General features: G+C 40.1%; 1 protein-coding gene across 1 annotated transcript; it reads right to left on the bottom strand.

The window, feature by feature from the left end:
• Positions 1-3077: 3077 nt before the first annotated feature.
• Positions 3078-11424, bottom strand: LOC310988954 (phosphatidylinositol 4,5-bisphosphate 3-kinase catalytic subunit gamma isoform; the record flags this gene model as incomplete). The annotated part of the gene is made up of 12 exons (XM_083975776.1): positions 3078-3335; positions 3588-3745; positions 3854-3965; positions 4422-4552; positions 4795-4885; positions 5000-5143; positions 6068-6162; positions 6885-7110; positions 7242-7307; positions 8556-9228; positions 9365-10518; positions 11191-11424. The coding sequence occupies 12 exons, from the start codon at positions 11422-11424 to the stop codon at positions 3078-3080; spliced, it is 3342 nt and encodes a 1113-aa protein (XP_083831902.1).
• Positions 11425-12231: the final 807 nt, after the last annotated feature.

Raw genomic sequence — 12231 nt, 5'->3', positions numbered from 1 at the left:
CAAAAAAAGTCCTTAAACCTCTCTTTTCCTTACTCACCTCAAACATGCTTTTTGTATGTACACACAATGATCAAGGCCTGCCCTCTAGTGAGAGAACAGCTAACCCCCCGCATGCCTTCATGTGTACAGCATACAAAAATCAACAATCAAGAAACTAATCAAGTGATGTTTTTCCATTTTTGTCTCCTATAGTTTTTTTTTTTCAAATAATTTTTTTTTTTCATGCAGCCATTTTTTAAATCAAATTGAAAACCAGGTCAGGAATGATGCCCTTTAAAAAAAGAATGCAAACTTTAGGGATCTTGAAAAACTTGCTAGGTTTCTGCTTTCAATTAATTCATACAATTATGAAAACAGCATCACACCAAATTTAAAAATGAGGGGAAACAACTACAACAAACATTATGTCTGCAGACTACAGTGACAACAACAGAGAGGATCAGGGGGAGATAATTTTTATGTGTGTGTAACAAACCCTGTTAAGTCTTTCACACACGGAACCACAACAAATAATCCTAATTATGGTGTCACTGTTTAGGTGTTCTAGTTTCTCCACTCTTTGAAGATTTATTAACGTGCCTGCACAGGAGCTGCAGGGCAAACAGAACTACTGTGTCTGCACAGGTTGCGTTCAGACATAGTATTGTGTACAAATCTAATCACTGAAGCTCTGATTGTACAATGAGAGAGAAGAAACTGCAGAGAGAAAAAGTAATTTTGGTTCAGTGTCTTCCATTTATGTGCACATAAGTAAAACACAAGTTGTTATTTCATGTGTGTGTACAGCTGTATCTCTCCTTCACACTTACACTGAACTTTCATACACAGCCCACACACGGAAAAACATATCGGTGTTGAATGAGAGGCCCGTTGTTGTGCCATTTATCCACGACCATCACCTCATGTTGCAGCATGATAATAGGGTTATATTATAATACATATAATGCACGGCCCCATGTTGCAAGGATCTGTAAACAATTCTTAGAAGCTGAAAACATCCCAGTTTTGAATGGCCAACATACTCACCGGACATGTCACCCATTGAGCATGTTTGGGATGCTCTGGATCCGCGTATACGACAGCGTGTTCCAGTTCCTGCCAATGTCCAGCAACTTCGCAGAGCCATTGAAGAGGAGTGGGCCAACAATCCACAGGCCACAGTCAACAACCTGATCAACTCTATGTGAAGGTGATGTGTTGCACTGCGTGAGGCAAATGGTGGTCAGTGGTCACACCAGATTCTGACTGGTTTTTTGACCCCCAAACCCACCCAATACACTACAACTGCACATTTTAGAGTGGCCTTTTATTGTGGCCTGCCTTAGGGTCACACAGATTTAGACAGATTTGTGAACAATATCTTACAGAAACAGTATGTGTACATCGTTCAGCTCATGAAAAATAGGAGCAAAAACAAAAGTGTTGCATTTATATTTTTGTTAAGTGTATTTTCAGATACAGTTCAAATGATGAGTCATGATGAGGCATTTATAAAGTATTAAGGGACAAGGTGAAAAGGGTAACATTTTTAACTAACAGATATCACTATGAAACTTCCCAAGTTTATCACTTACAGTAAGACAAATATTTTTGTATTACAAGTTTTGTCAAATGTTATGTCTAAATATGTAAATGATGAACAAAAAAGGCTCACGCACATCCAAAAGTGCAACCAGGTGCTGAGTCCAGGGAGGTGAAACGAAAAGAAGAAAGGACTCGCCACACTGTAGGAGCTCCCATACAAAGATTTATTAGAGGACTAAAAAAGGAGACAACGTTTCGAGCAGTGCACTCTTCGTCAGGTCAATCAATATGTAAATGAGGCAATATCTAATGAAATGTGCACTAATTTTCATACATTTCCACAACCGAAATCTGAACAATGGATAAAGTCACTTTCAAAATTTTTGTTTTATTTTGTTGACATAATTTAGAGTCATACGTTTTTATTGAGGGGATTTTGGATATCTCTTTTTAGCACTGTACTGTCACCAGCCCAATCAAATTTTGCCATGTTTTTAGGAATAAAATGTTGTATAAATCAGGCTTTGAATGATATATCAACAATCCCCTCTGTAAAAGTCTTCAGAATATAGACAGGAATAAAACTGAAAGGTTTGGTCTCTGTAAGTGCTGCTGAAGTGGAAACTAAAGGCTTAGAGAGTGAGGAAAAACTCATTTTGAGAAAACAGACTTGTACTGTAAAATTCCATAGATTGTTAATGTTTGTACTTTTATGATTGGTTGTGGATACTGAGGAAATGACAATTTTTGGAGCTTACATCATTGTTCAGGAGAGAGAGCTTTACCTGACAGGCACAGCATAGTATGTCACAGTAGCTGTAGTATATATAGTAGCTATTCATTCTTGGTGAATTTAGGAGAAATTTACTGACGAAAGAGACAAAATGAAGTAAAATAAAAAACCTTAATGTGGATTTTCTACCATTTCTTTCGACTTTTCTGAAAGAATACATGTTAAGGAAGAAAAATAGCCCAAAATCTCAAAATTGATGAGTGCATGAAAAAACTGTGTTTTTGTCTGTAAGTGCGTCACCTTAAGTCAATTACAAACAAGTTATTCAGGAGATGTCAGTGGTTCATAAGAATTATAAATAAAGTTAATGATGTTAACTTACATATTTATGGACCTGTATACATGCTCTTACAATGTTTTGGATATGTATAATAATCGAGACAGTGCTTCTAAGTTACATACTACTTAGTATCAATGTAGGAAGAATGCTATATAAATGATGAAGTTATGCTTAATTAATGCTTAATAGTGTGTAGTTTTTATAAAGTGGTACCACACTAACAACAACTATTAAACCCCTATTGTCTAATCAACTCAGTTGGTTGAAGGAATGATTCATAAAAGTTCATAAAATCATTACATTTAGCAATCTGACCAATATCTTAATTTGCATTATGTGATGCCCAGTCTGTGCATACGAGTGAGGGAGGACATGAAATACATGAAAATAAACCATGAAAAATAGAAGTGTTACAAGTCAATATAAACATTGATCCACTTCACCTTCCGCTGAGCTGAAGCACAGTAAACTAAAAACACTCTACTTGATGCCTGCCATCATGTGAATCCACCAGTTGGCCTGCACAGTCCAGCCCAGACGCTCACACTCAGAGATTTGAGCGAGGAAATGCTCCTTGGCCTCTGCCTCCCCCTGATCGTCCTGCAGCGCCGCCCGCAGGTAACGCATGTCCTCTGCTGCACTCAGCTCGGGGATGCCTGTCAGCATCATGAGGGAGAAGAGAGTGACCAGCAGGCGGGAGTGGGAGCGCAGGGACAGGTACGCCTGGGTGCAGGTGTCCTACAAGGGGGAAGTTGGGGCAAACAAGACAGAGAGCAGGGAGGACGTGGGCAAAATATAAGGACATAAGGTCAAAAAATAAATAAATGTAAGAAATAAAACATTGTCATGTTTTATAATTTCAAATCCAAATAGTGATTCACATGCACACATTCAGTTCAATTCCAAACCATCTGTTGCACATTTTGAAATAACGCAAGCACAGTCACGCTTAGACACACACACACACAATCAGGTCAATTCAGATCTTACCCTGAAACACTGTAAATAGAGGCTGTTGCGACCTTTGACCCTGCCCATGACATACAGGAAGTCAGGTGTGAGGACAAATGGCACGCGCTCCCTGCTCACACCAAGGAAACTCTTCCTGTTACCCAGGATGTGTCCGAAGTCGATGTGAAACAAGTTCCCTAAGAAGCAGAGAAAACACGACAACAGTAAAAAAATAAATAAATAAATTCTGCACAGCAAATCATAAAAACCTCTTTCTCATAACTCAGTATTTTACTCATATCTACCTTGGTCTGTGATCATGATGTTGTCATTGTGTCGATCTCCTATTCCCAGTATGTAAGTGGCCACGCAGTAACCAGCACAGGACTTCACAAACCTCTCCACAGTCTTGTAGTGCTGCAGTCAAATCAGATCCATAACAACATATTTAGGAGTATAGCAGATCACTGGGAAACCGACTCTGATTCAGCTGATAGCTATAGTTACAATCATTTGTAATACTTTATATAACACGTACATTTTAAGAGAAGAAACAAATATCAACAGCTGCACACAGATGTGACTCTGCCTGTCATTTAGCCAGGACCTCTTCAAACTGAAGACCTAAATGGAGCTTTTTACATTTTACATTAAACATTTTACATTTTACATCATTTACAGTCTGATATAGACGGGTAGATACCATTGTCATTTATCATCCTTGTTGTGGATTGGAGTATGTGTTACTTATGTTTCTTTCTCTTTTTGTCTTGTTGCAAAACTAATTGCCCTTTGGGACAAAAATAAAGTTTAAGTTGGAGAAGTAGTTTGGGTCCAAAATCTGGCTTTAAATCTGTTTTCTATATTACTTACGATTTCCTGGAGAGGACACTTTGACTTGAGCCACTCAAACAGAGCATCATTTCTGAAGGATCCAGCTGTTCCTCTGTATTTCTTGTGCACTGTGGCAATGGTCACTGCATCCCTCACAATCTCAATCATACCTGTTTGAGAATAACTTTATTAAATTATGAGCACACTGCAATTTTCCACATGAGATTCAGTTCACTCATTATAACTTATCAGCCTGTGAAAAATAAATACAAATCTGGTGCTAACTATAGGGATAACTGAGATCAAGTTCTGACTTGGTAATTTAACTTGAGCATAAATGAAAAATTACAAAACTGTAACTAGAGAAGGGGGGTTTCTAAACCCCTGGTGACACAATTTGAGCTGTGGATACCTATGTTGTGTCCTGTTGAGATGCAGCCATATGGAACAAGGTTGAGGTCCAGAGATTTCTCCTGCCAGATGGAGTCCATCACCACCAGTGTCTATACGGGAAGATACACAGACAAATACATTAATCAACATAAAAAAAAACAAAAGTAGTAGGATTGCTCATAGGTAAGAGGAGTGACTGAGGCAGAGAAAAGAAAATCCCTGACCTGAATGATCAACATGTCCTGTCTGAGGTCGTCCCCTTGTTTGAAGATTACTCCGACAGGAGTAGCAGAGGTGGGTGACGGCATGGGACAGAACTCCAGCCACAGTGGCTTCTTTTTAGAGGCCATCACCTTGCATTTATCCAGCTGGACAAAAAGGGATACACAGAGAACTGGGTTGTTAAGTGTTAAACAATTACTAAGGACGTTGCTTCCCGACCCAGGTCTTAGGTTGCATGAGGCCAGTACAGAAAAGCTAATCGCCCCCTACAGTTCTTCCTCCTGATTAACACCACACTTCTGATCCCGGTGATTCAACACTTCCTCTATGTACAGTAAGAGAGAGAAGTTGTCGGTAATAAGGTTTTGTACTGACCGCTATGACCATTGCTACAAATCTAATTGAGGGACATAACGACCTGCCTCCAATAAAATTATATCAAATATATGTCTGGGCACCCTGGTATCTCTACAGACTTGAAATACAGGGAAACGCCTGAAAAACACATCTTAAAAAAGAAAGACAGTGTACCTCATCTAAATGTATCTCTGAGTGATCATATTATGATATGTTGTGTGGTCTTGTCTGTTGTCATTCAGGTGCTGAATAAGTACACACTTTCATAGGGGGAGCCCCACCACCATGTCATCACACCCTGCCAAATTGTAATCTCATAAAAAAAAATATATATATATATATATATATATATATATATATATATATATATATATATATATATATATATATATATATATATATATATATATATATATATATATATATATATATATATATATATATATATATTAAAAAAAAAATAGATACAGCTCTGCATATGTTGTTTATGTATGTTGGATATGTGAATTGACATCCACGTAATAAGCACATAAACTAGGAGGTTATATTTCAGTATGTTGTTACAGCTTGTTGTGCTGGCCAAAAGGCATGCTTAAGATATCAAAGACAAAAAAACAAAAGATAAAAAGACAAGAGTAAAATTTTTCAGTCATATGCAATCCTAACACACTCACTAGTTGCATGCAAACAAACAGATGACTACCGTGGCTTACCAGGATCCTTCCAACTTTCACACGGGGGTCAAAGGGCAACAGGAATTCCTTTGGCAGATTGGAGCTTTTCAGAAGCTCTTGAAGCCTGAGTGGAGCTGAAACAAGCGCAAAATCAAAATGAAGGGACATAATCAGGTGAAACACTATTAGATGAAACACTGAGATAAGTAACTACCAGGATTGTGACCTGCCAGTAGGCCTAGTAGAGCAAAAAGCGTGAACATTTGCTGATGAATTGAACAAACAGTAAAATAAAAGAATAGCGGCAAACTATATTTTTAAAAAGCGTCAATGCAAAGTCAAGTACAAAATCTGCTGAAAAGATGACTGTAATGAAAGGGAAGAAGACAACATGAAACATGGTTTAAAAAAAATTAACAAAAAGTCCTAATAAGCAGCAGGATAATTAAAGATGTAACACCGCCTGGTTAAAGGAAAGTCACGCATATCATCTTCACCCCAAGTTAATCAGAGGGTATTCTTATCTTCATGCAGAGACAAAATAAAATAACAGCTTCCCAGTGTTCATTAGCAGCCATGACAGCTTATTCCTGGAAAAGTTTACAAATTGTGAGTGTGTATTTTTCCTGACTGTGTGTTTTTCGCCTACTGGCACAAAACAGGTGTGTGATTGCAATCAAATGAAAACCGAGACCAAGAGTAACAAGCAAAACAGTACTCTTCAACACAGAAACTTCAGCATGTTGATGAGTGTAGCAGCTGGTGTGGTCCCATCGTACTCATTTTGACTTCTACCATTCAGCAAATGTATAACTAAATTCAATCCATAAGAATGTTTTTCCAAATTGTGTCGCACCTGTAGAAGTGAGGTCAGTCTTGTCAGGGAAGAGGTTTTTAATCATTATAGCCACTTCGTGCAGGGCCTCCACAGCCTGGACCTGCTGGGTGAAACTGTCGAGCATGGCCTGGCCGCAGCCCAGCAGGTAGGCCTCCAGAATCACAGCCATGCGCTGGCGGAAGTACGGACTCCCTGCCACCTCACTGCGGATGTACCAGAAGAAGAAGTGGCCGACTCGCTTGCTCTGCAGTGAAAGAGTGAGTTCACTCAGTTCAGATTTTACCACCATCAGATGTGATGATAAACCACTGAAATTCTCAATATACTGAACTTAGTTTGATATAACATTGTATGTAGTGTGGCAGCATGACTCACCCGCAGAGCTCTTTGGATGAGGTATCGAGCAAGGCAACTGTCATGGTAAGGTTCAACTTTCAGGGTCTGTTTGAGTGGAGGCAAAAGATAAGTGTCCCCTTACGCTCTGTCTCAACATAGAGAAGATAGAGACTATCTATCCATCCATCCCATTCATCCACCCATCAATCCATCTATCCATCCATCCCATTCATCTATCCATCCATCCCATCCATCCAGGGGGTCAGTACTTTCTTTCACATAGATTCAGATTCAGATCTTTTATTCATGTACTACGACAGATGTACATGAAAGGGAACCCCAAAGAAGCAGAAACTGCTTAGAAATAGAGCACCCAAGCAATCAACAGCATTCTCTATCCCACAACCCGCCCTCCACCCCACCCTCCCACATCCCCCCACAGCCGCATAATCACAAGATCACCCCGCAACCTTTACTAGCCATCCATTGGTACATGCAGTCATCGACCTATTCCACACACAAGCACCCACACACTCACACAAAGGTACACATACACTCATAACAGCGTTGTCCCAAGAGGTACATGATTCTATAAGGCGAGATACGTGATTCTAGGCAAAACATGATTCTGGCGGAGGTTACATTATAAATAGTACATGATTAGACGAAATACATGATTGTGGCAGAAGTTATATTATACATAGGAGGACAGGAGTTTCTTTCTAACATTTTTTTTGAAGGCAGAAAAGGACTGTGAATATTTAATGAACCAATCCAGCTCATTCCAAATCTGCGGACCCCTGCAGACCACACACAGGCTGTAACTTTTGAGTTTCTGCTTTTTCCCCAATATGAGATTTTTCTTCCTGGTGTTGTGAGTGTGCAGGGGACGGGAGATTGGGATGAGCTCACATAATCGATTATTTAATTGATTGATGACCTGATAGGCCTACATAATACAGGCATTATGATAGATATTAGAAACAGGAAGCCTCAGGAGATCAAGGGAGTGGAAGAGGGGGCCAGAGGAAGCAGAGAAATCAGACCATGTCAATGCACAAATGATTTTCTTTTGTAAAGAATGTAGTTTGATGAGATGACTAGGAAAAGTAATACACCATATTATATTACAGTAGTTGAAATGGGGTTCAATAAGGGATCTATACAAGTAAGAAGAAGAAGACAGAGTAAGAAGAGCAGAAAGTGGAAGATAATGTCTTAGTTTAAAGAATAAACCTGTATATTTTGATAATTTATTGATTAACACATTAATATGATGCTTTAAATTAATTAGTTAGTCTAAACAGTGCATAAACAGTGCACACTTGTATGTATCTGTTTTGGCACACATACCTGCACCAGCTGCAGCAAATACCTCAGCACATCATCATTGGACAAGCTTTCCAGTCTCTGGACTGCAAGTCTCCTGACTACCTCATCTGCACAGTCCATGCTTAACAGCTCCAGGGCCACTGTTACATCCAGTTCCTCTGGATCCCAGTTTCCCAGTAGCCAGTGGACATCCTCGACCATTTTGCGGTCCATCCAATCAACATTGCGTAAGTAGTAGGGAAGATGAGAGGCGTAGTTGACGCTCTCCCTACAGAACCGTCTAAGGTGAGCCTCTTTGGTGCTATTGACTGGAGATGGGCTTCTGAGAGTTGCAGTGTCTGTTGATGACACGGATAGGCCCTGAGGAGCATTCACATGCGGAAAGGAAGAATCTGTGCTGGACAAGGTGGACGTAGGTGAGGGGGATGACGAGGAAGGTGCCTTAGAGGAGAGAGGAGATTTTGTTGGGGAGAGGCTAGATGGGGGAGTGCCAGCACATCCATGGAGATGAACGCTATTTGGGAGAACTACAGGAAAGCTGTAGCGGTCTAGGAAGAAGCTAATAGCCATGGAGTCAGCTATGTCTGAGTTAGTAGCAGAGGACAGCTTGTCTGCTTGGTAGGTGATGGCCTCTTCTTCCAGTTCTGGGTAGGTCCACATGTGAAGAGTGTGGGGGCCCTGGCTAAGGATAGACCTGCAGAGATGAACAACAGCCGAGCCATTATGATGAAGCATACACATTTTGAAAATATTTATTATAAAAAATAGCTTTTTGTGTTACAATTGTTTTGACAAACACCTAACAGTCATATTGGATACAAAAAACTGACCTGTGATCAATGAGGAGAAGATTTACAAAGTAGAGGACCTTCCCCTCCGCTCCGACCAAGTCTTTGGTCGTTGGGGAGACGTCACTACCACTTGAATTAATTGTGAGACGCAGCTTGGCTCCACGAGGCATATCCCTGAGAAGGACATCAAAATCCAGCCACTCATTCCACAAAACTTCATCTGCGAAGGCCTTGCAGGTGGAGGACACTGAGGAGAGAACCTTGTTGCCGTGAAGTATAGAGGCTTCGACATATACGGACTGAGGGCATTTGCTGGGAAGACTGGGGATGTCAAAGCCAAGCAACTTGACCCTGAGTTTCCTGTTGCAGTCCCACAAGGATATCATGAAAATGTCTTCCAAATCCTTCCCTTCAAGGCAGAGGTCATCATGGGAGCTGAACTGGCCACTGAAACCATCAACGAGAGGCCAATCCACAAACTTGACAGTCTCCTTGGGAAGCTGTGATGCAGGTACTACAGAGAGATGGAGTTCCTGATTGGTTTTCAAGCACTGTCGAACCCAGAGGAAATCACTGAGGGGGTACTCTCCAGATAAAAATTCTTCCCTTCCTGTGACTTTAAGCACCACATCACCACAGTCTTCATGACAGAAGCCCTGGTCTACCAACACGTTTCTAAAGATCTGAAGAAGAACATTTGGCGTTACGCTTAAATCGATGGGTATGCTGAAGCTGAGCTTGCTCATGTAATGAAAGGTGATGGGAAATTTTCTATTCAGATGGTCATGCAGGTCTGTTGGAAAGGGGGCACATGTGATCCAAGGCTCTGTGGCGTACAGCATATCATCCCGATTTTTTAACTCTTGTCTCCTCGGGGATGCCAGTTTCCTGCGAGTGAATATCAGCTCACCGAGTCTGTCGGATGCTTCTTTTTCCAAATCGTGTCCGATCAAGTAAGCCAGACACTGCAGCTGTTTCTGTTTCTCCTCTGAATCAACCGCTACCACAGGTTTTACCACCATGTATGCCAGCAGGCGACCAGTGTCGTCATGGGACCATGGGATGTCCAGCGTCCTGATAATCTGACAGTCATCGTAGGCCTCGTACAACTCCTCCCCCCTGGCATATAGCAGAGTGTATTTCTCTGGGTCAAGAATTCCAAGTGGATCTGGGTGGCATTTTTCTTCCTGGGCCTGAAGGCAGCAAGTATATTATATGACATATGTGGTTGAAGCGTAACAATACAGAAAAACACAGTCACACCTTTGTCAAAGTACCCATGATGCTATTAAATAAGAAGTCATTACAAATCACCATGAAGGGGTTGTGTAGCAAATTCCTTGATAGAAATTTGATAGAATTGTATGAAAGTTGCCAAGATTTGTCACAAACGTTTTTAAGTGTAATACTGGGTGAAAAGATACAGTGGTCAAAGTTGTTGGGATTTAACAAGTGTGTGAATGTGTGTGTGAATGGGTGAATGCAATGTATGATATACTTTAAAGCGCTTTGGGTATCGTTCAGGTATAGTAAAGCGCTATATAAATACAGACCATTTACCATTTAACCATGACATCTGTACTCAATTTCAAGACACTCTAATTATTGATAACATTTGGACAGATCAACACTGTCATCCCTTCACTGATTTCTTTTAACTGTCCTTTCTCCATAACCTACTAGCACAAACTATAGCCTGTAGGTGTTTTAGTAAATATTCACATATCAAATTAATCTTGAAAACTCAATAGTACTCATAGTACTCCAAGAGGGACTCAACATTGTAAATTAGATAATAAATAAAGAGCAAGTACCAATTTAGCTTATACACATTGACAATATACCACCAACACGGGTCTGCCCACCTGCATACAGATGCGTAGTCGAAGCTGGTAGATGCTGCACTGCACAGGGAGGATGACTGACACCAACTTGCAACCCATATCAGCAACAAAACTTCCATCACAGCCTGGTGGTGGAAAAGGTTCTGGTTGCAACTCACAGATTAACCTTAGGTTATTCTCAGAGCAGCTTTGAGCTGGCAGTCCAAACACATCATGTGGACTGTCAGGCTTATTCATTAACAACAGATGATCCATTGTTGCTGTAAGAGAGCAAATGTATTTTTAAAGATTCAATGTACAGTATACACATCTAACAGGTTATATCTCTGCAGTACAATTCATAGGTTGTTATTATGACATTAAATGTGCTAACAAAGCAAATAATACACCTTACCTTATATTTAGTTTACCTGAGAGAGACAGGTTTCTTCTCTCTGAAGAGCTCCTGGTGCAGTCTGTGAGTACCTGTATGACTGTGTGAGACTAACTTCTTCTTTCCTGCTTGAGACTTCCTCATTCTTTTGTACCTGTTCCCAAACCTACATTTACCAACATCACAAAGAGGTCAACTTCCTTGTTTCCTATTTGTACTTGAAGGTTATAAATTAGGGCCTAGCCCAAACCTCCTCTGACATGTAAAGGGTAAACACGAACTTTGATTCTGTTCTGCTTAACAAAAAAAAACACTGACACACAATTAAGTTTATTTCCCTTGGATTACAGATCAACAATTGTTATGTAATCAGAAATATGGCGCTTGAAAAGGAGGAACATAAGAACTTCTGCACTACTCAGTTTCTTACAGGAATCCAGTTAGTCTCGTTTGTCTTGCTGTTCTTTTTTTTTCTTTTTTTAAAATCAACATTTAAACACACATTACAAGACACTTACACAGACAGTTAGACAAGCAGAACCATAGGCTATGGGACAAAGGGTAACTGTAACTGTTGGAGACAGTATTTCATGAGTTAATGAAGTGTTTAAAAAGATTAATAAACAGACATATAAATTCATGATAATAGAGAGAAAAAGAGCTTACGTTTATAAATAAGTTGATAAAAA

Source organism: Trachurus trachurus (genome assembly GCF_905171665.1).
Source record: "Trachurus trachurus genome assembly, chromosome: 7".
NCBI lineage: Eukaryota > Metazoa > Chordata > Actinopteri > Carangiformes > Carangidae > Trachurus > Trachurus trachurus.
Note: the sequence above shows the minus strand (reverse complement) of the source record. Positions and strands in the feature narration are given on the sequence as shown.